The 26,400-nt window shown below is 40.5% G+C and overlaps 2 protein-coding genes and 1 long non-coding RNA gene across 4 annotated transcripts; 2 read left to right on the forward strand and 1 right to left on the reverse strand.

The window, feature by feature from the left end:
* The first annotated feature begins 93 nt into the window (after positions 1 to 93).
* LOC121954854 (uncharacterized) lies at positions 94 to 2,959 on the forward strand. Its single transcript, XR_015778549.1, has 3 exons — positions 94 to 242; positions 1,257 to 1,415; positions 2,416 to 2,959. It is a non-coding gene; the product is annotated as an uncharacterized LOC121954854 (long non-coding RNA).
* Positions 2,960 to 12,604: 9,645 nt separating this feature from the next.
* Positions 12,605 to 20,726, forward strand: sncga (synuclein, gamma a). 2 transcript variants are annotated; one of them, XM_042502511.2, is made up of 6 exons: positions 12,605 to 12,861; positions 16,972 to 17,013; positions 17,317 to 17,444; positions 18,282 to 18,308; positions 19,530 to 19,586; positions 20,146 to 20,726. In XM_042502511.2, exons 1-5 carry the CDS (start codon positions 12,741 to 12,743, stop codon positions 19,584 to 19,586), a joined length of 375 nt encoding a protein of 124 aa, XP_042358445.1. In that variant the 5' UTR covers positions 12,605 to 12,740; the 3' UTR covers positions 20,146 to 20,726. The 2 variants fall into 2 exon arrangements, with proteins under 2 accessions (XP_042358445.1, XP_042358446.1); XM_042502512.2 differs by lacking the exon at positions 18,282 to 18,308 and having other exon boundaries at positions 12,617 to 12,861.
* A 1,660-nt stretch (positions 20,727 to 22,386) lies between these two features.
* On the reverse strand, positions 22,387 to 26,198 carry LOC121955000 (G protein-coupled receptor 4-like). Its single transcript, XM_042502775.2, has 4 exons — positions 26,129 to 26,198; positions 25,613 to 25,843; positions 24,404 to 24,591; positions 22,387 to 24,307 (listed from the first exon to the last, which is right to left on the reverse strand). The coding sequence occupies exons 2-4, from the start codon at positions 25,826 to 25,828 to the stop codon at positions 23,761 to 23,763; spliced, it is 951 nt and encodes a 316-aa protein (XP_042358709.2). The 5' UTR covers positions 25,829 to 25,843; positions 26,129 to 26,198; the 3' UTR covers positions 22,387 to 23,760.
* Positions 26,199 to 26,400: the final 202 nt, after the last annotated feature.

The following is a 26,400-nucleotide window of genomic DNA, read 5'->3' on the forward strand; positions in this document are numbered from 1 at the left end:
CCTGCAGCTCCACCTGATTCCTCTGCAGGGAGAGACCAGAGAGGCGTCACCTGCAGGACACACACCTGCTGCTATAAGAACAAACCTCCTCCGTCCTCTAACACACTCCACACAGATTTGACGTGAGCTCAACACAGCAGCAAACATGGCAAATATTTTGAAAGGTTTTGGGGGAGGAGGAGGAGGAGGAGGAGGAGGAGGAGGAGGAGGGGGCATTTCTGAAATGATTGGGGAAATGGCGGGTGAGTATCACTTATGAAATATCTCAGAGTTCAGATCAGATTCAGAGGTTTGTTTAACGCGACTTTGGAGAATCAGAAAGCGCTCAGAGCTGGAGGAGATGTTCAGATCTTTTATTAAATATGCAGAAGTTTGTTTTAAACGTTTCCAAAGATGGCAGATAATAATAAAAATAATAATAAAAAATATTTAAAAAAAGCTAAAGCAACTATGATAAACAGCATTTTTTAACAACGTGTAGAAATGATTAAAAAAATTAATTAGATCAAAATTGGCTCATTTGAAAAACAAAAGAAGTAATGTCAGCCTTTGATACTCTGAGCTACACTTCTGTGATCAGTGAGGTTTGTTGATGGCATTGAACTTGATTTTAATTATTTCTTCTTTTTTGTTTTAAAGATTTTATTTTCACAGCCAGTTATACGTCTGTTTTTATTCCAATTTAATGGGCAGAATCTGTGATCCACATGTTAAAAAAAAATCCATTTAGGGTGCAGATTTAGAAACAGAAAATGTGGTCCATAGTGCATAAAAACCCATAAACAATATTCAAAACAGTAAATAATGTTTCAAAAAGACACTATAAGACATTTAAAGTGGAAACTGTGCAGTGACAAAGTAATTTATTTTAGTTTTTTTGGACAGACACCTGGCCGGATCAGTCTCTTTGCAGTCACCTTCAGTGTTTCAAATTAAAATCATTTGTTTGGATTTTTGGGAGGATCAGATGGGCTGTTTGCAGTGTCAGTCAGGTGGCAGGAGCTTCGGGGGCATTTTACTCAGAAGATTAAATCCAAATATTTGATCATTTCCACCCATCTGATGCTCGGGGCGATCGCCTGTTTTCACAGGAAATGTTTCCTCCTGGTGGCTCGAATTGTTTCTGTCGTCATTCTGGTTCCCACATACGCCTCTGTGTTGGGCCCCGTGGTGCCGTTCAGACGTCACCGGGGGCCGCTGGCTGTATTTCACAGTGTGACGTCACCATTTGAACTGAACAGCTATTTGTTCTGCAGAGAAAGGTGCCGAGTGCGTGATCCAGAAATGTATGGGAGGAGGTGGAAATAACGGAGATCAAGGTTTGGCCGACATGGTGTCAGGCTGTCTTGGTGGCAACGACGAGAAGAAGGAAAAAGAAGAAGGAGGAGGAGGAGGAGGAGGAGGAGGAGGAGCAGGTGAGTCCTTCAGTCTGACTCCAGCTCTGGGCACTGCAGAATTGCAAACTTTTAGCTGCAATTTTAAATAAATCCAGTGAAAGTGGTGTGATTTTTGGATTTGAGATTAACTTTGATAAACCTGCAAATTTCAGTCGTGAGTCATCTTTGATGCCGCCGACCTCTGAGGGGACGGAGAGTCAGAAAGTCCAAAATGTGTGAGCAGCTATTGGAGCTTATTGTGCCTCATCGTTTCGTTCTTATTAATAAAAAGCTCCACAAAAGACGGCTGGCTTGAGACAGGAGAAACGCTGCAAACACCAGAAATATTCAAAGTGGAAACTTTCCATGAAAATGTAACAAAAAAAGGTATCTAAAGAATTTATTCTGTAGGTTATTTTTGGGTCCCTCCTGTTCTAATATTACAGAGTTCAGTGCAACCGAATGAGCGACAAAACTAAATACGAAATGTTACTGTGGCACAGTTAACCCTTTAAAACCCCCCAAAATGGCTTTATTTCATTCAAAAACACTGTAGGAAAGAAGACATGAACCCAAAACTAGCAAGAAATTATTAAAAAGAACAAGAAAATTACCTGAAAATTAGTAAGTTTTATTAAATTAACCCCCCAAAAAACAAGAAATGACCTGGAAAAAGGCTTACAATTCTTATAACTGTGTAACATAATTTAAAAATATGGAATTATGATAATTTTCCCTTGATTTTTAAAAATAATTTTCTGAATCTTGATATATTCTTGTGAAGTTCCACGTTTTTCTTTTTTCTCGCTTTTGAAAGAAAAAGGCGTAAATATTAGCGAAGGTGTCTGCAAGAAAAGTGATGTCGATCCAGGTTTAAAGGGTTAAAGAATTTAAACTGCAGGTATTTTTAACTCCTGCGTATTTATTTTAATATATCTAGATTCAGTGCAACCGACTGAGCAACAAAACTACAGTTGGCTCACTGTGGAAATGTTACTGTAACTCATATTCTCGCTTCGTTTTCTGTGACTTTTCTCAGCGGAGGGAGTGATGAATGTGTGCAAAGGCCTCTTTGGTTAAACCCCCTGCAGACCACATCACCGAGCTCCGCCTGCAGCGTCCTCACAGAGCAGCAGCTCCACCCAAACTGCTGCAATATTGCCGCTTTCAATATTTACCAATGATTTGTTTGATGAGTTTTACACAGAAAATATGACCTCACCAGTGACATTAAATCTTTGAAAATAATAGAAATATTGAGCAACATGCTCAATATTGCAACTACAAAATGAATGACTGTGAATTTCACCAGTTGGGAATGATTATGTTTTTTACTGGTTTTATCAAAGTGAACTGAAAAGCTCTAAATGATGAAATTATTATTATCATTGTACTTAGGAAATCTGTTAAATTTGGCAGACAATAAATAAAAACATTATAAACTGGGTTATTATATTGAAAAATAAATCTGTAATGTCACATGGATACGGTTAATATTTTGTGTCATTAATTTATTTTAACAGTTATTGTCTCATGCTACGTTGCTAATGTAATCAGATACTCATTAAACAGTTTTGACAGTGTTTTTTTGGTTTTGTTTTTTTTATCTTCTTTCTTGAAATACTCAGCAAAAACTGCAAGTACTGTACTGTAGTATAAATTTGAGGTACTTGTACCTAAATCAGCACATTCTGACAGTTTGACTAAAATGCAGATAATGTGTTCCAGTGCTGAACCAAAACTGGATCCAAACTGGAATCTGAAATCGGCTTCATGCATGAATGAGCTCTCACCGTGCGCTCGTTTCTGACTTCAGCTGGACGTCCTCTGCTGTGGCAGACTAGTGTCACATTTAAGGACATTTAAATAAAATGTGATTTTTTTTAAAATAATGCTTGTTCTGAAAGTATTTCTTGAATGAGTGTGCTATCAGAAGCTATCAGCATATAGAGGAGGCTGTGTATTTTTACAGACCCTGAAAAGGTTTTTTATATCAACTTAAAGCTTCGCTCCATAAATCAGTGAGTGCGATAGCTGAAGTCATTTTTCCTGTCAAACATTATGACAAACTGCCACAAAAACGTTGTGCAGGGATATCTCTGAGCCGATGCTGTTTTTTAATTTTCCTTCTCTGAAGCTTCAAACTGCTTAAAACCAGCTGTAACCAGGACAGAAACAGAGACTTTCGGAGAGTTTGATGAGGCGTGCACTCTGCGGAGGACGTGTCAGAGTGCCCTGAGGGTTTGGCTCGCCGCCTCTCTTAAAGGCTCAGAAACACACGGAAACACTTCCTGATTGGTCCAGAGGAGAAACGCACCAAGCTGCTGTCAGTCCTCATTCAGAGCCTCCACACCTGCACAGCAGGTGAGCTGAATCACGCGCAATGAGTGGGAGTTTTACAAAGTCTCAGGCTTATTTTCTACTGACCACAAGGAGAAAATGAAATAAAATTACATGAAATAAAAGACAAAATGGATCTTTTATTTAGGGTTTAGGATCCTTTAAAATATAACCAGCTTTATGTAATATTCTAAGAGGTCTTTCCTGTAGTTTAACCCTTTGAAACCTGAGAAAATCTGCTTGATTTCTCTCAAAAACATGGGAAGCAACTTAAAAAGAAATGAGTAAAAAGGTACTAAAAAACCCCAAATAAACAAACAAACAAAACAAGAAAATGACCTAATTATCATTTTAAAAAGGAATGCTTTTTCCTGTTTTTTGTGTAACATTATTTTGAACATAATAATTTTTGCACTTTGTGGGGACTTTTTCTAGCAACTTTTCTAGCAAAGTTATTACTGGAAGACTCAAAACGAGCACAAAGAGCCTTAAAACAGTCATTCAAAGTTGCGAAACGACCTCTGAGTCTTTAACTTTGAATTTATTTGAATTATTTCTTACTATTGTTTTCATGTTGACTCTCATAATCGCAGAGAAAGAAGATTTAAAATCCACCACAGCTCACACAAAAAATGAGATTTAAATAAAAGTGGATGATGAAAGTGTCAGTTTTTCAGGCTGCATCAGACGCTGGACTCATTTATCTGAAGGGTTTTTGAGTCTGTGGGGCGTCCAGGTCTCAGAGGATCTCAGAACAGCTCGTTCCAGATCACCTGAGTGAGGAATCCAACAGCTACATGTTAATTGATAGCTGCAGTGTTTTAACGAGTGTGTGTGTGTGTGTGTGTGTGTGTGTGTGTGTGTGTGTGTGTAATCATTTAGTTTTCATAACAGCAGTGACACAAATGTTTCTGCAAACGCAGCAAGAACTGAACTCCACCTGACTCCAACAGGTCGACCTCCGACAGAGACTCGCTGGTCTGAAGCTGCATTCGCTGCGACTGGACGCCGATTTTCTACACGAGACGGATGTCAGAGGAAAAAAAAGAATGACTATTTAATTTAACCTTTTGCAAGCTGGAGCAAACCTCACTTTTCTTCTTCTTGCTGCTTTCAGATGCCTTTCAAGAATTAAAACATTTGAACTTTGAGCAAATTGGTTAAATTTCTCAAAAAAAAAAAAAAACACAGGAAATTATTAGATTTAATCTGTGATTTTTAAAAATTAGATAAAATAGGGAGAAAATGTCTGAGGGAGGGAGGGGGATTATAATGGTAAAATATTTTAAATTATGTTAAAACATTATTATTATCATTAATATTACTATCTTGTTTTTTTTATCTTTCTTTCTTATTTGTTTTTAATAATTTCCAGGTAATTTTCTTGTATTTTTTATGCATTTCTTGTGAATTTTTGGGTCATTGCCTTCTTCCCAGGTTTTAACAGAAATCAAACCAGTTCACTCTGGTTTCAAAGGGATTGAAGTCAGCAAAAAAATCAAATCAAATGTTGCACCAGTACTTATCATGTCTGTCCTTTTTTATTTGAAGATTATTTACATTTACATACATTTAACAAAACAAAAATTCCTGAACAGGTCCTCAAAATGGATCGTGGTTCACATTATTATTTATTTACACAAATAAATGTTATTGTATTATTTTTTTTTTAAATTAAAATGTTCAGTGGAATGTGCATGTTGGCGATGACATCACCAGCAGAATGCAATGACATCATCGGCAGAATGTGATGATGACATCATCAGCAGAATGCGATGACATCATCAGCGGAATGCGATGACATCATCAGTGGAACTAACTCAGCCTTTACTGTAGATGATGTCACAGCAAACATCCTAACACACAGGGAGTCGGTCAGATATCAGCTGCAGTGAGGATCTGCTGCTGCTGCAGGTTTAAAACGCTGGTTACTGAAAACGGATCAAAACCATCTCCTCTTAGAGCACACGGTACGTTCGCAGAGAGACATTTTACATTCAATCATTTCATTTAAAAACAAAATCAAAATGATCAATCCCAAAGCACATATCACGCAGCTTCAGAGCGAGCTGGAGAGGGCGAAAAGAAACGAGAAAAAGCTCATGGAGCAAAACACGGCGCAGAAAAAAAAACTCTCTGCTCTCATCAACGTGGAAATTAATTTGAGAAAAGAGCAAGCTGAGAACGCTCGGCTGAAAACCATAGTTAGCGAACACAATTTATACATAGACAAGCTACGAGCTGAACTCCAGGTGATCAAAAGTGACGGCAAGAGCCAGGAGAACCAGAGAGCTCAGGAAATGAAAGATCTGGAGCAGACTATTCTGGATCTCAGAAAAGACTCCCTGGAGTTTCAGAACAAGTTCTCCGTGGAAAAGACGCTGAGGAAACAGAAGGAGAAGGAACTGGAGAGGTTCCTGAACACGCAGGGGGACAACAGGACGCTGATCCTGCAGGGGCAGGCGCTGCAAGTTCAGGTCCAGGAGCTGACCACGCACAAAAACTCTGCAATCAAAAAAGTGGAACAACAGAAACAGCTGTTAAAAGACAAGGACGTAGAGCACGAGATGACAAAGAATGACTTAAGGCGAATAAGAGAAAAAGCATCACATTACAAACAGAAAGCCGAAAGCCTTAAGAAAGTCCAAGAAGTCTGTGAGAAACAAGCAGACGAACTTAAAAACCAAAACGAGCAAATGTATGATTGTAGGAAAGAGATAGAGCAGCTGACAAAGCAGGTGAAGACCCTGGAGAGCGACAAAAAGGACCTGACATTTCTGAAGGAGGACATGGAGGATCAGATCAAGAAAATGCAGAAATACATAAACGAGTTGACGGCAAAATCGGATGAGCACAGAAAACGTGCGGAGAAACAACACAGTCGGATCAAAAACCTGAAAAGCGAATTGGACAACTGCGTCGAACTCAAACGCAAACTGCAAAGTAAAGAGAGCAAGCTTACCAAACAGATCCACAACAGAGACCGGGACATCGTCTGCCTCGGGAACCTGGTCAGCGAGTCCGAGAACAAGCAGAGACTCCTGATCATCCAGGCTGAGAGTGTCACGAGCGAACGAAATCTCACGCTCCAAAACTTGTTCACAGCTCAGACTGAAATTAGTCAAAAGAGCAAAGAAATTCAGCGACTGCAGGATGAACTCAGAGACAGGACTTGTGAGTTGAACGTGAAAAACACAGAGCTGTCTCGGGTCACCAGGCGATACCAGTCCGTGAGGACCACGTTGAGAGAGGTCAGGAGAGAGCTAGTAGAAACCAAAACCAAACAAAAGGACTATTTCGAGTCGGTGGATAAGGACCTGCGGATCGGAGACAGCAGGTTCACAGAGATCAAGTCAGAAAAGGAGAATTTGGAGAAAGAGCTGCAGCTTTACAGCGAGCAGCTGGTGCAGCTGCAACACAAGATCGTCCTGCAGGAATCTGCAAGAGACACGCTGCAGCAGGCACTTAAAAACTTTGAGGACGAAGTCAAATCTCTGCGACTCGAGAACAAGAACCTAAAGCGTGACTGCGAGATGACGGACATGCAGATGGTGTTTCAGCGGGCCGTCGCTAGCTTACGCTGCGACAGATCCTGGATCAGAAACAGAAAACCTCACCTCTTTATTCAGAGGTTGATGTATAACCAGCTGCGTCAGTATGTGCTCTGTGTGAAAACGCAAAAACGGCTTCTGGACAAACGGGACAAGGAAATCGAGGAGTTGAAGCGCATGTTGGCGCGGCGGCCGGACGACGCGCTGCAGAAACTCCAGGTGTGTCGGTGGGACATCAGAGACCTGAACGAAAAGTTAAAGGCGGCACAGGGACTCATCTGCGCACATGAAGCAAAATATGTCAGTCTGAAAAGTGAGAACAAAGTGCTGAGAGAAACCGTGTCAAAGCTCAAGGTGGAATCTTGGCAAAAATGCTTGCCGCCTATTCCCAAAGAGTCCCAACCTCCGGCCGAGGCAGAATCACAGGACGAGACTGAGCAGGTACGGACATCCAGGCACAAGCGCTTCCCACTCGTCTCCGCCAGCGCCAAGCCTCAGCCTCAGTCTCAGCCTCGGCCTCAAGATTACGTCAAGCACCCTCCCCTCCCCCCAATCCCTGAAAATTTCAAGCTCAGAGGAAGAAAAATAAGGCCAGACCCGCCGTCTCAAACCCCATCTCCGTCCTCATCTCGGTCCCCGTCCCCTTATCTGACTCTGTAAACCAGCTTTTCCAAATTCAAAAAGATTACATTATTAGGATACAGAATGCTTTGAAACGTCGCAGGTTTACAAAGGTGGAAGGTTCTGACTGCAACATTCCCAGAATAGTTTATGAACGATGTCTAAAGCACAGGTTAGGGAACATGTTTTACAAAACGTTTCTGGAGCATTGAAAGGTTAACAGGGGAGGAACATTCTGACTATCTGTTGAATAATGTTTTAAAATAATGTTACTGTTAAATTGAGTGAAACATTCTGACTGCAACATTGTGAGAATGTTTTGTGAACATTGTCTGGGCAACAGGTAAAACAAAGTCTTTCAAAATGTTTCTTTAATGTTACAAGTTGACAAAGCTAGACCGTTCTGACATCTAAAAACATTGTGAGAATGTTTTTAAGATGTTGTCAAGGACGCAGTTCACAGAATGCTTTTTAGAGAACATTGATGCAACATTATCTGTTAAACAATGTTCTCCTTACAAAGAAGTTCTGGGAACACTTAATGAAACTGACCTTAATTTTTTTAAAAATAATGTTACATAGCCAGAATGTTCTATAGAAACTTGCCCTCAGAAAACGTAACCTAAACATTCAAAGATCATGTTTTCATAACCTAAAGTGAATATTAGGGAAAGCTCTTTAAACATGAGATCGGCAGTTGCTCCAGACTCCTGACCTGATTTGACACTGATACACAAAATGTAAGTATGTGTGTGTAAACGCGAGTTTATGCATATGTTTATTGTATTGTTTTGATGTCTTGAAGCACTTTGGTACAAACTGGTTTGTTGTGCTCCTGCTATTGGGGTATTACACTCCGACACAGACTGTCGAACCTCGGATTCAGGAGGAACAATACGGATTGCGTCCTGGTCGTGAACGGTGGATAAGCTCTTTACCCTTGTGAGGCTGCTGGAGGGGTCGTGGGAGTTTGTCCATCTGGTCTACATGTGTTTTGTGGACTTGGAGAAGGCCTACGACTGCATTCCTTGGGGGGTCTTGTGAGGAGTACTGCAGGAATACAGGGGTGCTGGGGTTGCATCTATCAGCCATCCGATCCCTGTATGACCAAAGTGAGTTGCATCCGCATCCTCGGCGTAAAGTCAAACACGTTCCCAGTTGGTGTTGGCGACCGCCAAGGTTGTCCCTTGTCACCAGTTCTGTTAGTGATTTTCATGGACAGGATCTCAAGGCGCAGCCAGGGAGAGGAAGGGGTCCGGTTTAGGGACCTCAGAATTACATCTCTGCTCTTTGCGGATGATGTGGTTCTGTTGGTCTCATTACACCATGACCTCCAGCGTACACTGGGGCGGTTTGCAGCTGAATGTTTTGCGATCGGGATGGGAGTCTGCACCTTCGGATCTGAGGCCGTGGTTCTCTGCCAGAAAACAGTGGACTGTCACCTCTGGGTGGCGGAGAAGCGAAGGAGTTCAAGTGTGTCGGGGTCTTATTCTCGAGTGAGGGTAGAGATGGAGTGTGAGATGGACAGGCGGTTTGGTGTGGCTTCTGCAGTGATGCAGGAGTTGCATCCGACTGTCGTGGTAAAGAAGGAGCTGCGCCGGAAGGCGAAGCTGTTGATTTTCCAGTCAATCTACGCCCCGACCCTCACCTTCGGTCATGAGCTCTGAGTAGTGACTGAAAGAATGAGATCGCGGATACAAGCGGTCGAGATGAGCTTCCTCCGGAGGGTGGCTGGTCTCAGCCTTGGAGATAGGGTGAGGAGCTCGAACATCCGGGAGGAGCTCGGAGTAGAGCCGCTGCTCCTTCAGGTTGAAAGGGGCAAGTTAAGATGGTTCGGGCATGATCAGGATGCCTCTTTGGCGCCTCCCACTGGAGGTGTTCTGGGCAGGTTCGACTGGTAGGAGGCCTCGGGCAGACCCAGAGCGCGCTGAAAGGGTATACATATCTCTTCTGGCCTGGGAAGGCCTTGGGGTCCCCCAGGAGGAACTGGAGAGCACTGCTGGGGAGAGGGACGTCTGGAATGCTGTGCTCCGCCTGTTGCCCCCGCGACCCGGCCACGGATAAGTGGACGACAATGGATGGATGGAAAGTTTGTTCTCAAAGTGCTTTATTATTTAATGTGATCTGCAGGGCAGCACGGTGACTCGGCGACTAGCGTTGAGTCTCACAGAGAGGCTTCAGGTCCGTGTGACTCGGGCCTCTCGGTGTGGAGTTTACATGTTCTCCTCGTGTCTGTGTGGGTTTTCTCCGGGTGCTCCGGTTTCCTCCCACTTTTTAAAGACATGCTTGGTAGGAGATGGGGGCAGGTGTCATTGTCTGTTGGCAAAACCCTGAACCCCGATTTCCTTCCAACAAAATTTGAATTTGAAAATAAAAAATTGGCTAACATATCAACATCACTAAGTTACGTTGTGTCTGTATTTACAGCAGCTTCTGTCATTTGTTAGAAAGTAGCAAGTATTATAATAGGTGTATCATAGGTTTTTGTGTTGTTTTGGAAATTGTACACTGAAATGAGCAAATAAACCAAATTCTCATCACCTCTCGCATCGATAATGGGGACTCTCTCTTCGGTCGTCAGCTGAAGCTCTCTCATGAGCTTCGATTAGTGCAAAACGCCGCTGCCCGCACGCTCACCAGAACGCCCTCAATCGAACACATAACCCCCGTCCTGCAACAGCTTCACTGGCTTCCTGTCGAGCACCATACTGGTTACAAGATTCTCCTCCTCCTTTCAAGCCTCTCCATAACCTCGCTACTCCATACATCTCTGCCCTCCTTCATCCTTAAACACCTTCCTCCTCCATGCTCCTCACTACACCTCCCTGTTTACCCACTGTGGGGTCCAGAGCTTTCAGCCAGTCAGCCCTTCATCTTTGGACCTGTCTCTTCATTCCCCATTTTCAAATCCACCTAAAAAATCACCTCAAAACTCACCTTTTAAACTTGCCTTTTCTCTGTGATTTACTGCTGTTGAACTTTTATGTATTTAAATGTGATTTTATGTTGTTTTATTGCTTTTGTTTTTTGTGAGGTGATCTTTAGGGTCCTGAAAGGCGCCCATAAATAAAATGTTTAATTATTAATATTATTATAACAGAAATCAGGCTCCAAACTGACACGGGCAGACACGTCATATTTAGACTTTTAGGTCAGCTGACAGAGCGGCCATATTTAAAGATTATGGATGAGAGCGGGTTTGACTCAACATGAAATTCTGCCAGTTGGGTCATGACGGATATTCCTACGACACATGAACATCAAACACTCAAAAAATGACTTTCTTAAAAATAAATAAAACGTGATGCTTTTAGGAGGGAGTTCACGTTTCCGTGCGTGTGTGCCACCATTAGAGATGTCTTTATAGAAATCAATAAAGCATTACATTACTCTGTGTGTGTGTGTGTGTGTGTGTGTGTGTGTGTGTGTGTGTGTGTGTGTGTGTGCAGGCTGATGGTCAGTATTGATCAGTGCTGTCAGCTCTTATCGCCCCGGTAACCCACAGCATCCCATAATGTTGCTGCTGATCGGATCCTGGAACAAATAAAATGAAATGAAATGGAGTCTAAAAATAGAGCCGGCACCGGCCGTCAGCCAATCAGAGAGCAAGGGATGAGGCAGCCAAGGGTGTGTCTGGGAGTGTGTGTGTGTGTGTGTGTGTGTGTGTGTGTGTGTGTGCGTGTGTGTGTGTGCTGTGCTGAGTCACATTCAGGTTGTCCAGCTGACTGTCAGCACTAATGCAGTGAAATTAAAAATATAAACTAATGAGCAGTGATGGAGGGAGTACTCTGATCCTTTTTTACTGCAGTAAAAGTACTTACACTACTCTGCAGAAAATACGAGTAAAAAAAAAATACAAATATTAGAATCATAAAGGGATTTAGTAGGTTTTTCACTTATGGAGAATCAAACACGTAATAAAAATATTAACCCTTTGGAACCTGAACAAATTGGCTGCATTTTGTTTAAAACATGGAAAAAGGCAAAAAGCAATTTAAAAGGAAATGAACAAAAATTAGCAAAATAAATAAAGTACAAGAAATTACTTAAAAATTAGGGGAAAAAAAAGTGTGAAAAACAAACAAATAAGGAAATGACCTAAAAAAAAGTGCTTATAATAATTTTTCTGTGAAACAATTTTAAACATATAAAAGAAAGACATATTTTTCTCGAATTTCTTGCATATTCTATTGATGTTATTTTGGATATTCTGAAGACATTTTGAAACATTTCAGTTGCATAAAATAACGTGCATGCAACACCACTAAAGCCCAGCAGACATCAAACTTTTAAGGATATTCTTATGACATTTTTTTGGATAGTTTTCAAGCTTTTTACTTACATAAAATAAAGTCCAGAGGTAAACTTCTGCAAGGCAGCTGATGCTCAACAGACCCTGATAGTATTTTGTATTTTTTCCTGAATTATTGCTGATATTTCCAGATATTTTACGAAGGTTTCTTGCATTTTCTACTGGCTTTATTTTGTTTATTTTTAGGACATTTTTCAGATAGTTTTCTAACTTTGAACCACATAAAACAAAGTGCAGCACATGACCCCACAAGGCAGACGGGCAGAGTTTGGATAAAGTCCAAATCTGAGCCAAATTTTGCCTCCTTTTGCTTCTTCCTTTCGTTCTCTCCTTCTCTCTCTCTCTCTCTGCTCCCACGTTGCCTTCATATTTCACTCCCTCTCTCTCCGTCTCACGTGCCGTCTCTCCACCCCTTCCCTCTCTCCCTCATCCATTAGCAGGAAGAACAGATCGCTGACAGAAGAGAGGAGAGGAGACGAGCGAGGCAGACGTAGCAGCAGAAGAAGAGAGAAAGAAGGACAGAGGAAGAAATAAAGCATCATGGAGCACCTGAAGAAGGGACTCTTCAATGTGAAGGACGGAGTGGTGGCCGCCGCTGAGAAGACGAAGGCCGGGGTTGGGGAGGCCGCTGCCAAAACCAAGGAGGGGGTCTTCTACGTCGGTGAGAGGGCGGATGGATGGATGGATGGATGGATGGATGGATGGATGGATGGATGGATGGATGGAAGGGTGAAAAACACAGATTGTACTCGTTCTTTATGTTGAAAAGTGAGACAGAGTGATAAAAATGTTAAAATCTTGGATGGAAAAGATGCATTAAAAGGGATGATGGAGGGATGAGCTGGAGGTGGAGGAGAAATTGGCAAAGAAAGATTTAAATTTGACAGAAACGATCACATTTTTGGGAGTCGTCTTTCGATTGAAGGCGTGGCAGAGAAGGGATGAAGGGAGTGACAGGTGGAGGTCAAGAAGTGCAATTCATCGTGACACTGTGCGCTAAATTTAACCCTTTAATACCGGAGCAAAGCGACTCGACTTCTCTCCTAAAGCATTGGAGGGCCGAAAACAACAGAAAAGGCCCCAAAAAACTAGAAAATTACCTGAAATGATGATGTTTTGTCCTTTTATATGGACCCTGAGTCTGCAATGATCGACTGATTGCAATAAATTAAAAAAAAGTAAAATGGGCAAGAGTATGACCTTAAAAAAAGTGCTTAAGAGGTGTTCTTGTGTTTATTTCTCTGACATCATTTTAAATATTTAAGTAAAATGAGTATAGATTTACTTTTCTGGACATTTTCTCCCCATTTTTGATCATATCTAATAATCCCCTCAGCTTAATTTTACATAATTTCCTTTTCCCCTTTTTGGTTTTGTTTTTTTTGTAGTGAGCGGGACATTTCTTGCGAAGTTCCCCATTATGATTTGTTTTCTTTTTGTTCATGTTTTTGAAAGGTTTTAGAGGTTTTCATGCTGTAAAGGAATCAGATGTTGAGCTGGGTCTTATGGGGATAAAAAGAAGAAAAGAAGGCCGTAAAAAGGGACATGGGAACCAAATGTGTTAAATTTTCTGATCCGGGCTTTTTTTGTTTAAAAAGTGCCTAAAATATTAAAATCAGTCGGTAGGTCGACGTCTGTTTGAAGCAGGAATGAGGGAAGAAAAAACAGATGGAAAGATGATAAGGTGAGGAAAAGTGAGAGAGGAAGACAGACTAAAAATCATCAGATATCAGAAACTCGAGCTATTTTTGGGTGCAGTAAAACGAGATGGAAGAAAGAATTGGAAGCTTAAAATATTAAACTCAAATAAAAGAAACAAGAAAAGTGAAATTCATTGTGACATGGAGCATTAAATTTTCATTGCAGGGCTGAGGGAGGAAAGGATGGATTGTAAGATGGAGACTTAAAGGAGTGATAAAAGAAAGAACATGATGTGAAGAAAAATATTTCACAACAAACCGCACATTAATACTTCTGATCTTCTCTATTTGCATTTATTTATTTTCATGGAAAATGAGGAGGGCCGGGTCTGAGAGGAGGACGGGTAAACTCATGGGAGGGAGTGACAGATCTGAATCTCAAAAGTCATCGAGAAAGAAATCATTGAGATATTGTGCTTTAAACTTTAAGATGCTGAAGTCGACACAGAGCAGCGAGAAGGGAAGGATAAAAAACCAAAAAGTTAAACTGCAAATGACATAAAAAGAAATTTGAGTGTTTTGGTGGAAATTGAGCGAGTGACGACGCAGCACAGTTTATTCTGACGTTTCACTTGAAGTTTTGTGTGTTTTTGCAGCAAGAAACAAACCTCTCTGTATGCAGCGTGTGTGTGTGTATGTGTGTGTGTGTGTGTTTGTTTAGTCTTTGTTGACTTGACAAAAAACACACACAGGCCCACAGGAAGTGATGTCACACTCCCCTGTGGCGCTTGTTGTTGAGTTTTGCTGTCTGGAGAGACAGGAGGAGCTCAGAGAGTCTGCACTCAGGTGCTCTTAGACTTTTATTTTTATTTTTTATAAACGTCTGTCCGAGGTCACGGCGACCTCGTCTGTCTCTTTCTTTTGAACACAATATCTCAAAAACGCCTCAGAGGAATTTCCTCAAATTTGGCACAAACATCCACACGGATTCAATGATGAACCGCTAAAATTTTAGGGGTCAGAAGTTACTCTGACTTTTGTCAATCTAGATCTTGTGAACCCAAAATCTCAAGACTACCTTGAGGGAATTTCCTCAGATTTGGCACAAACGTCAACTTGGACTCCTTGATAAACTGATAAGAATTTGGTGGCCAGATGTTGCTGTGAGTTTACATTTGACTCTTTCTTTAGATCATGATATCTCAAGGGAATTTCCTCAAATTTGGCACAAATACTACCTGGACCCAGTCATAAACTTTCTCACATGCAATTCTATGCACGCATTAGTACTTTTACAAATCTTAATGGGAATTTGAGTGTGCCTTTTCTAAGTTTCACCATTAATTTTTTTTCCACCGTTGAGGAAAAACTAAGTTTGTCAGGGGAAAGTTTTGACCTAAATCTGAAGCCTTGATTTCAGACTCAGATTATTCCTTGTGGATATTTGCCAAAGATTAAAACGCAATAATTGTTTGACTACAATTGCACTGATGCACAAGCAGGAAACATAAAGCGTCCATTAGAGGAGATAAAACCTGCAGGTTCATCAAATATGCATCACATCTGGTGATACAGTCGGCCGCCTTCCTGTAACTGGCTGAACGTGCGGCAGATAAATGAGTTTCGTTTGTGTGGAAACAGCCGCTGCGTTTCCTCTCAGTCTGCTCCGGCGCTCCGTTTGTTGTGTGAGCGTCAGACAGTGAATCACAGACTGTTTGCTCGCACAAAGAGTCTGTTCAGTCCGATCCGTCACATGACAGAGCGGCAGGACGCCCACCGGGAGAAACATAACTTCATCTGAGTCTGGGCCGAACAACAAGAGCTGAGAGCCGGAGATCCAAAACAACAACCCAGAGACACCGAGGCGGCTGCTGTTTCACGTTTGGTCCAATCGGAGCCTGGAAAAACAAGGCAAATTCTCCGAGTGAGAGCAGAATAATGAAAAAGCAGAGTGGGCGTCATGCTGGTGGTCTCGGTGTAAACTGGGTGACATGAATTAATAATTCAGAGCTTCAGCAGCTGAGCTCAGGAAACCAGGTCACATCCAGACTCACACTGAAGCTCAACAGCTGGTCGTTCACTTCCTTCAGCTGATCAGATCGCTCTGATTTTTGAGTTTTTACATGAAAACAGTGCAGAGAGGCGTCTGGAGGCTCAGTGGATAGAGCGGGCACCCCATGTACAGAGGCGGTGGCCTCGCCGCAGCGGCCGCGGGTTCAATTCCAGCCTCAGCCCTTTGTTACATGTCACCCTCTCTCCCCCTTTCACACTTGTGCTGACCTGTCAATTAAAGGCAAAAACAGCCAAAAATATGTTTAAAAAAGTAGTGCAGGAACTCAGAAACAGTCGCAATTATATTATTTTACTGAACTACAGGTTTTCTTAAAAATATTTAGCTTCTCACATTAAACACAGAAATAATTTTAAAACATGTCATATGCAATTGTTAACTATCTGTTATGTATGTATGTAAAACAACTTAACTGTGAAAGATACGTTAACCCCAAATGTCAAATCTTTGTTATATCTTTTTAACATTAAATCTAAATGTGAAATGTAAAAACTTCTTACTCTAAAAGTTACAATTTAGATTTTAATTCTTTGTCAAATCTAAATTAAAATGTTGAATCTAACTATTAAGTTTTAAATGTAAACACTGAATATGAATATTCATATATATATATGTATATATATTTATATACTGTATATACATATATATATGTTGAATCCAAATGTCACAAAATTAGGTTATTTTTCAGACTTTGATATGCTCTTATGTCTGTCAGTAAACGTTACACTTCCTGCTGATGTTTCAAACTAAAAGTCTAATAAGAAGGCGAAAGGAATCGTACACTTTAAGCTGGCAAAAAGCTTTTATTATGAAACCCACAGACAAATAAAACTAATATAGAAAACTGTAACACTGACAAACAGAGCACAGTGGTGAGTGTGACTCTGCATTAGTGTTGCTGTTAAACTGAATTTATCAAGCACGTTTTGGGTTTGTATCGACAACAAATTTAAGCAGGAGCAGGTCAGAAAACAGGGAGAACATGACAAATATTCATATTAGACAGGCAAATAACATGAACATTCAGGTGTTCAATCGTGTTTTTTTCCTTCATCTCCAGGAAACAAGACGATGGAGGGAGTGGTGAGCGGTGTTAACACAGGTAAACACACACTCATTATCACCCACAGCCAAAATACAACATGTGGCATGTTTCACTTTTACACTTGCAGCGTTTTAAACTCTTTTGAAGCCCGTCCCACATTCCTGTCACGTCCCCGATCCTATTTATAACCTGAAGCATCTTGCTGGCAAATACGTTTGCAGGGATGTTGTGTAAGGCTAAACTCAGCCGCCCAAACCCCCCAAACAGCTCAGTATTTACAAGGTTACTCTTATCACGCGAGAAAATGTTTCTGTTGCAGATTTCTGATGCTAAACTATATTTTTTTACATCCTCATATAGTTGCACAGAAGTCGACCGAACAGGCCAACGTTGTTGCTGACACTGCAGTTTCCGGCACCAACGAGGTGGCCCAGGCAGCCGTGGAGGGCGTGGAGAATGCCGCGCTGGCGAGCGGATTTGTCAGCAAGGTCAGTGATGTTGCGTCACATGTATATACTGTATATAATGTAATTATTAAAGTTAAAGTAACTTTATATTTATTAGTAGTTTTCTCTATTTGTTATTTAAGCTTTGTTTAAGTAAAAAAAACCTTATGTTAATTAAAAAATGTTAATATTAAGCTTAAATTTAATTTAATTATTGATGTTATTAGTTGCACTTGTGTTACCCATAAATGTGTGATCATTTATTTAAATATTAGTTTTAATTAAATGAAAAATAACATAAACATGTACAATGAACTGTCTTTCATTTTAAATTCAAGTCTAACGGATCAGTTGTCATCATATTTCAGAAAATCTTATTTTATTTCAGTTAATTTTACCTTAAAAAACAGGCTTAGTTTTTATTAAAGGGGACATGTTTGAGGTTTATTAAGCGGGTCAGAGTTTTATTTTGTTGTTATTATTAAGAGGCGGTTGTTGCAGGTATTAGTGATATAAAAAGTAAAGTCTAAAATATAAATGTATTTATATATATTTATTTACATTTCTTTTTCAATTTGTTGAATTTTCTTTGCCCAATGTTAATTCTCATTTTCTACTCTGAACATGAACAAACAAAAAAAGTCTCTTTTGGGCGTAACTTGAATTTGTACATTTTTAGAATATTTAATGATGAGAAAAAACATTTTGCAGGTAAATCATTAAAAGAATAAGCTGTAAATTATGTAGCATACAAGACAAAGATACATTTTCCTTTACTTCCATCGTATTAGTACATAATCCTGGAGCGATTAATATTATAATCTGTGTTATGTTGATATCTTTCTTTTTGTTCTTCACGAATCTCTCTGATGGGAACAGGAGGAGGCGGGACCGTTGGCTGAGGAGGTGCCTAATTGGTTGATGGGGGATTGAGTGCCTGATTGGCTGCATGGCATGATGCTCGCTGCCCGATACGACTCTCTGACATTAAAATGCCTTTTCAGGACTCACAGCTTTTTACATTAACATCTATTTTCCTGCTGACGTGAAAATCAAACCGGTTTATTATCTTCTAACAGAGAAATTCCAGTGACATCTGCAAGAATTAATATTTTAAGCAGTATTAGTGGTAGTACTGGTACAATTAACTATTCAAAACTTTATCACTCCCATCTCATCAAATACTCACACTTGGTCAGTGGCCCCAAAATGTCAAAATATGACATTCTTGGTCCCCTAAAAGCGCCACTTTTGGCTGAATGGTGTGTCAATGTTTGCATTTCCACCAAAATCCATGTGCTGTTTGTCATTATGCTGATGACGACTTCCTTTACTTTACTAACAACAACTTCACCCTTCAGAGAAATAAAGTTTACATTGTTCTACTTCCAAAATCCTTTTTCTCAGCAGTTAGTTTAGGTGACTTTCACCGTGGTGATGATTACCTTATTATGTGTCTACTTGTGTTTTCTTGATATGTGGGAAACAAAGACACGAGTCTAGCAACAAGGAAAATAAAAATCAGGTTGTAAATAAAGTTTTGCAAATGTTTCTTGTTGCAGGATTTAGTTGTCATGCACAGAAAGGAAAGGATAGTTCTGCTGAAATCTGTCATTATGCTGATGATGCCCTGCTTTACCAACAACAACTCCACCCTAGCAACAATAAAATAATACAATAATAATATTAAAAGTAAAGATAAGGTTGCAAATAAGAAGCTTATTAAGTATTTTTTAAAATGTTTCCTGTTGCAGGATTTCGGATGACTAACGTGGCCGTTTCTTTCAGCTTTGGCTCATTTTTGGCTTCATCTCCACAGAAAGATTTCTCTGCTCTCCTGCTGTTGAACCATCAAATAAATAAAAAGTTAAACTTCTCCCAGAGATGTTTCAATCAGAAAGGACAAATTCAAAAAGTCAGTTTTGTAAAGAGGACACGAAGATGAGGGTTTCGTTTTTGAGTCTCCACGAAAATCTTAAAGAGACAAACACCTGAATGGAGTGCAGCCATTATTGGTGTTAATGGTGACACCTGTGGTACTTTCTCGGGGAGAGGTGTAACTTTGAACATTTGTATGAAGGTGGAGTTTAGCGGCAGTCATGTGACCTCTGTCTGTCTGTCCTGCAGGCCGACCTCCCGAAAACAGAAGCCGGTGGAGAACAGACCGAACAGGCTGCACAGTAGGTGAGAAAACTATCAACAATAAAAGAGGATTTGCATTGGAGAGAGAGAGAGAGTAGTGCATTGGGTGGGGACTATTTTAAGTGGCGGATTAATCCACATTTGATGTCTAGTGAGTTTTTGGGGCAGCAGAGCACATCTCAGGCTGTTTGCCCCGAGTTAACTCCTCGGCCACATACTAAATTTGAGAAGAGAGATTTTAAAATGTCTAATCCCACAGGTTTATTTCAAACTTTGAGTCTTTTATTCTAAATTATATCTGCTCAAATGTGCATCACTGAGAACTATTGTATACTTTTTAAATAAAATGCATTGCTGTCATTTTTTATACTTTTATACTTTTATGGTCTTTTATGTATTTTGTGTCTTTGATGTATTTTATTGTGAAACTAAAGGCAAACTTCCACATATGTGGACAATAAAGTTTTCATAAATGACACTCGAGAGTCTTAAGAGTCTGAAATAAAATTGATTGATTGATTAAAACAAATCGGAGTAAACTTGAAACCACAAATCATCGTTAATTTAATTCCCTTCATTTTCCTTCTTTTGTCTCTTTCAGAATCTCGTCCTCAGTCTTCAGTGACCTGCAGTCACTTCCTGTGTCTTCCTGTCCAATGAGCAGCGAGAGAAGAGGAACCTCTGCCTCTGTCCTGCTCAGCGCTTTGACCTCTGACCCTGCCCGAAAACATCATGCTCATCTCCTGCGTGTGACCTCATTAACCAATAAAAAACCCTCCTCATCATCTTCCTTCCTGTTGCCATGGTTACACTGCCTCAGCATCACGAAAACACACACGCACACACACACACTGATGCCACTTGTTAACGCTCAGAGTTGAATCAGGTCTCTACAAGCCCCGCCCCTTGCTCCTGTCAATCATCACGCTGACCCTGCCCCCCCGACTGACAGATATCTGAAGCCTTTTAAATGCATGTCGCCTTACTGACACACACCTAATACTACACACACACACACACACACACACACACACACTAATAATTAACCCTGTAATTCTCACACACACACACTCACACACACACACACACTCACACAGTCTGTGTTTCTGATAATAACAGAGCTTCAGATCTGATTTCTTTTACAAAACAACAGAAGTAAAATAAAAATGAGTTTGAAATCCAGCCGAAACGCCTCGTTACTTCTTCTTCTGCTTAATTCAAACTGAATAAAATGCACGAAAACGACTAAAAGTACGATAAATAAACCTACGGGACCACAGCGAGCAGGTCTGAGGGCAGATGCAGAGCTCCTTTCAGGACTTTGGCTGCAGAAAGTGGGTCAGTCTGATTTATTTACAGCACACTGACACTGTGCTGCTCTCTCTGTCCGTCACAGTTCACAGCAGGAGGCCGAACGAAACTTTTAATTAAACATAATTAAGAAAAGGCCACAAACATGGAGCACAAAACGTCGGGATGCAGTCGTAAGCTTTCTGCAAGACAGCTTTTATCTACGATTTAGAGTATTTATTTATTGATTTTTCTCATGATTAATATTATATTTATTCACTTTTATCATACAGGTGTAGCTTTAATCTGCATCGGCTGTTTCCTCACTTATGGTTATTATTCCTCACTTCCTGCTTTCAATGACTTCTCTGATTATTGTGCTTTCATTAATACAAAATCTTTCTTTTACCTGTGTGTGTGTGTGTGTGTGTGTGTGTGTGTGTGTGTGTGAAAAATTAATATAATTGTTAAAAAAAAACAAAACAATGAATGAAATCTCTAAATTCAGCCTCTTGAACAGAAGCACTAAGAGCTGCTGCAGGTGATCTTTATTCTCTCCACTTTCAGATCCCACAAAGTCGCCCTCAAACAAAGAGAGCAAAGAGATGATAAAGGGCAGAGAAATGACATGAGTGTGTGACGCGAGTGTGTGACGTCTGCGTCAGGCGGAGGAAGGATCGGCGCGTCCTGAGTGTGTTTCCTCGCCTCTCTTCAGCCCTCAGGAAAATTCAGGCTCTGAAAACACACCGAGCTGCCCCCTCACCTGCACATGCTGCATTGTCTTTTAAATGTTTACTTTTTTCTATTATATTATTTTAAACATACAAGTATAGTAATTAGAAATATACTCTTCAGAACATTTTTGTTTTTTTATTTAAGTCCCACACGTTTTGTTTCCAATAATTTTGTGGTCACTTTCTTGTCACCTTTTACAGATTTTGTTGAACTTTCACTTTTTCAACATTTAAAAAAAACAAAGAAAAAAAAAAGAAATCAAACCAATCATCATCACCATCATCATTTTTGGGGCGTTCATTTGTTAGAAACGCGATCTGCTGTATGTGCATTTTTGTAAAATGTCCTACAAACTGCTGTTTGAGGAAACATGGACATGTCTGATGTTCTGCAGGAACCACCGTTACATTTTCCAGTGCCAACGATGAACTAATCTTAATGTTTCTGTTTCCTGTGCAAGAAAAAAAACACACTAAACATTTCTTGGAAATTTAAGAGATAAAAATAAACTGTTAACTGCTCGAGTTATCGACCACACGCTTCCTGTCACAGCCAGCAGACATCATGTCTTACAGATACAGATCTGGCCTGAAAACGATGAAAAACAGAGATGTGTGAGTTTGTTACTGAAGTTATATAACAGATACACTGACAGCCTTTTAGGATTAATTATATGAAAATTGCACAGCAGGTATTTTGGTGAGTTTCAGTTGAAAACGTGCAGATGTATTTAAATTAGGGTGACTTTATTTATTTACATGAAATATATTTGTCAGAGGGGGAACGTGACGAGGAGGGAGTCCGCACTATTAAAAAATAACATGTAATTCATGTAATTTATTTTGAACAGTTAAAAAAGAAAACAAATATGATCAAACAAATAAGCAACATACAAAAAACTGATATTTACAGAAAATTAAATACATAAATGAACAAACACATGACGACCTCGGTTACATATTCAAAAGAAAGTGAGAATAACAAATTTATTTAATCGCACCTCTTCTCCAAAAGTCATTAAATTTTAATTAACCAGCTTCCTTATTTAAACCTTTATTCTCATTAATGAAACATACATACACACACTCACATTCCCCAAATTAACCCTTTAAAACCTGAGCAAGTTGTTGTTGTTGTCGCATTTTCTTGTCATCTTTTCCTACTTTTTTGCAGTTTGCAGGGCACCTAATGCCAAGTTTATAATAAATAATATAATAAATAATAACTGGTTTATCTACTAACACTACAGCCAAACGAACTCAAGTTGTTCTAATAATTGCACGTTTCAAATGTTAGAACATTGAGGAAACGGGGCAGAAGTTAGCCCTAAATTCCATCGGGTCTGTCAATGGCGCGTTACCGCCGCAGCACGGCCTAAGGAGGCGATTGCAGACGTTGCAGTCAATGCTTGTTATTACACCAGACACGCCTCGGAGCATCTCAGCAACGTCCCGGAGGAAATCTGGGTACTGCACTGGGGGCGGGGCCTCGTTCCTTTCTATGAAAGCCCCTCATTTATGCATGAAGCAGAAAAAAGCTTGTTTTTCGAGTTAAGAAATGTGTAAAAAACCCAAATCTACTTCCCCATAGAGGATCGTACTACAGACTCACAGCAGCTGAGCGCTCTCAAGCGGGTAAGTTCCACCGGGGGACTTCAGGATTAGCACCTCGCTAACTTGATTTTTAAAAAATTTGTCTTGCGGCTCTTTTGGACTTCTTTTAGGCTAATTTATACTAATCTGTATAATAATCGGGGTTTTTTTTGACTGAAAAACGTCCAGAATTCTTTGATCTACTAAGATCCTGGCTGGACTGTCGGCTGCAGCACAACAAAGTGGGTAAAAACATCAATGGACAAAATTCAAACAGACAGAAAAAGAAAGAATTTCTATATGAAGCCCACTCAGCCACGGTAGAATCACAAAAATCAAAGAAATATGACCACAAAATCAAAGAAATATGACCACAAAATCAAAGAAAAATGACCACAAATCAAGGAAAAACGACACAGTGAGCTCATAAAGTCTACAGGATTATCTGGCAGGACTTCGCTTCTGAAACACGCCATCGTTGCTCTCGGTGGGATATAGAGCCGCCGGAGGACGGGGAAAAACAGGGCTGCAGACTTAATGCTCTCGATACGCTGCTGGTGGAACCGAGGGGTCAGCATCGGTCCGTTTCCCACTGTCCTCTACACCGAGGACACTTCTTCTGTGTCTTTTGGATCGGTGGAGGGGGCCTGGCCCTGGTCTTCCTCTCTCGTCATCCTCTCACAACACAGGCGGGCCAGCAGTTTGTCCACAGCTCCTTTCCTCATGAACACATACAGAATCAGGTCAGCGAGGGGACTGAACTGGAGGAAGGACAGGTAGAAACCTGAATCATTGACGTCATGAAAAAAATGTCCGTGTAACTTCTGAAGGAGCCAGATCACCCAGGGCAGGAAGAGCACCGTGTAGTTCAGGAGCACCAGGACTAAAGTCCCGACAATCCGCCGCTTTTCCTTCACGGGAAGAGAAATGGCCGCAGACAGCGCTCTGAGGGTCCCAACCAGGAAGAAGATGAGCAGAGGAAACGGGAGGAGGAGGAAGACGCAGCGGACAATGATGGAGTGAGATGTTAGCAGCGCAGTGAGGAACTCCATGAGAGATAAGGTCCAGACGGAAATGGAGACCCACACCGAGAGCTTGATGCTCCGTCTGAAGCGGTACCACAGCGGGCAGGCCACCACCAAATACCTGCAGTAATGGAGAGGCGGAGCCGCCAATATTTGTCACATTTCCAGCTTTCACAATGTCGCTTCTGCAAAGTGCTCATGCACACACACCGCTTACCGTTCCAGGGCGACACACACCATGAAGCCAACGCTGGCCATCACCCCGATGAAGTAGACACACCTCGAGACGTAGAAAGCAAACCACGCCCAGGGTCTCGCCACCCAGACCACGAAGCAGCACATCTGGATGAGGTCTGAGAACAGGAGGTTGATGACGTAGACCGGTGCCACGTGGTCCTCTCGCACCTGCAGGCGGAGTGTGAAATGACGAAACAAAATCTGCATTTTATCCAAATTTTGGAAGTGTTTTTTCTAGAATGTGAATGTACTATTGTGCTGTGTAAATGTACTGCTTCTGTTTTTCATGTTTGAAATAAAGATTCAGCCAGTTCAGTTCCTCAGATGAGGACACACAAAATTCCTGAAGCAGCGTCGTGAAGCAGCCGAGTCGAGCCGCTGAGCGCAGCCATCAGTCTCTCTGCACACAGAAACAGACCTGCAAATGTTTGGCTCTGAAACCGAAAATGTTCAAATGCAACCTCCGCATGTTTTAGTAACGTTTTCAGTCGCAAGTTTTCTTTGTGTTCCTAGAATGTTTTTCTCAAACTTCTATTTCTGTAAACATCAAACAATGTTAATTTTTTTGTATAGTTAATATAAAAAGTCTTTACATTACACAACAACAAAGTTTTCTTTATGTTCCCAGAATGTTCTTCTTAAATTTCAGGCAACATTCTCGACAAACATGAAACAATATTATTGTTTTATTGCTAACATATCACATGACATTACATTGATGTATTAAAGAAAACGCTGTGTGCTCTGAGTGCTGCTTTGAAAATGTTCTTCCTTTGTTGTAACATTGTGGGAAGGTTTTATAAAAGCACACTCTGATGTGTCAACATCACCAGAACATCCTCAAAATGTTGCAGTTATAACTTTACGTCTTAGTCGTTAAGTTAGTTATTTAACTGTACAGGAACATTACTTAAAATGACTAACCTCCTTAAAACGCTCTTTGAACATCAGATTAAAATGTTGTCTTTGAAACTTCATTTTAACTTGTAGGTGACATTAACCGATGTTGTGGGAACGTTCCCTGCAGGCTGGGTATGTGGAGCTGCGTATTAAAGCTCTTTTCCAAACGCTGTGCAAAACCTTTATAGGTTTAAACAATAAGAACACGGCCGAACCTGCGAGCACCAACTTCTGTGATGTTAATTCAGCCAAAGTTTCTTCAGATGCAGATTTCTAAACTTTTACGTACCAGTGAATACAGAGCGTAGATGGCCAGTAAGGTCAGTGGAAAACCTATCCAGATCACGATCCACGCAATCACATATGAGGCCGACGGTGAAGTGGTTATCCTGTGAAAGTCGTACTCTGAAAAGACGGTGTAGTTTTCAAAGTAATAATAATCGTCGTAATCATACAGATAGGTCCAATTGTAGTCGTCACTGAATTGGCTGAAGACGACGTCCATTTCTCACAGTGTGACCTGTTTAAAGTAAGAAATGGGCAGCAGGTGTGTAAATTAGTAAGGCACAAAAATCCCGTAATTACTGTGAATACAGCAAATATGCCTCTGTCTTTCAAAAGTGGAGGCAGTTTGATTTATTATAAGACGTGAATATGACATGTGCCTCCACAGATTAAATAAAAAGCATTGTTAAAGTTAAACAGATAAAAACAGGAATGATAAGGTTAAATATAAACATGTGTCAAAGGAAGTTCCCTTTTAAGATATTATTCATGCTAAATGACAAAAGACTCAAAAACGCACCGGTTAGGAGCTGCTGTGCTGCTGTTTGATGTGTAAAATGTATCAGTGACTGGAAACGATCTGCGTCTGAACAGCTTTTCTGCAGCAGAGACGAGGAGAGAAATTGCACAACAGCACTTCCTCTTTTTTTGTGTGCTCATTTTTATCAAAAATGAAAAATGAAAAATAAAACAGAATTTTATATTTTTGCAGTGCAAAAATAAGAGAAAAGGTAGAAATATGCTAAACTGAGAAATTACAAAGGCGATGGATGGACAGAGTTTTTTTGTTAG

Source organism: Plectropomus leopardus, chromosome 13 (genome assembly GCF_026936395.1).
Source record: "Plectropomus leopardus strain MGB_pleo_1.0 chromosome 13, ASM2693639v1, whole genome shotgun sequence".
Taxonomy (NCBI): Eukaryota; Metazoa; Chordata; class Actinopteri; order Perciformes; family Serranidae; genus Plectropomus; species Plectropomus leopardus.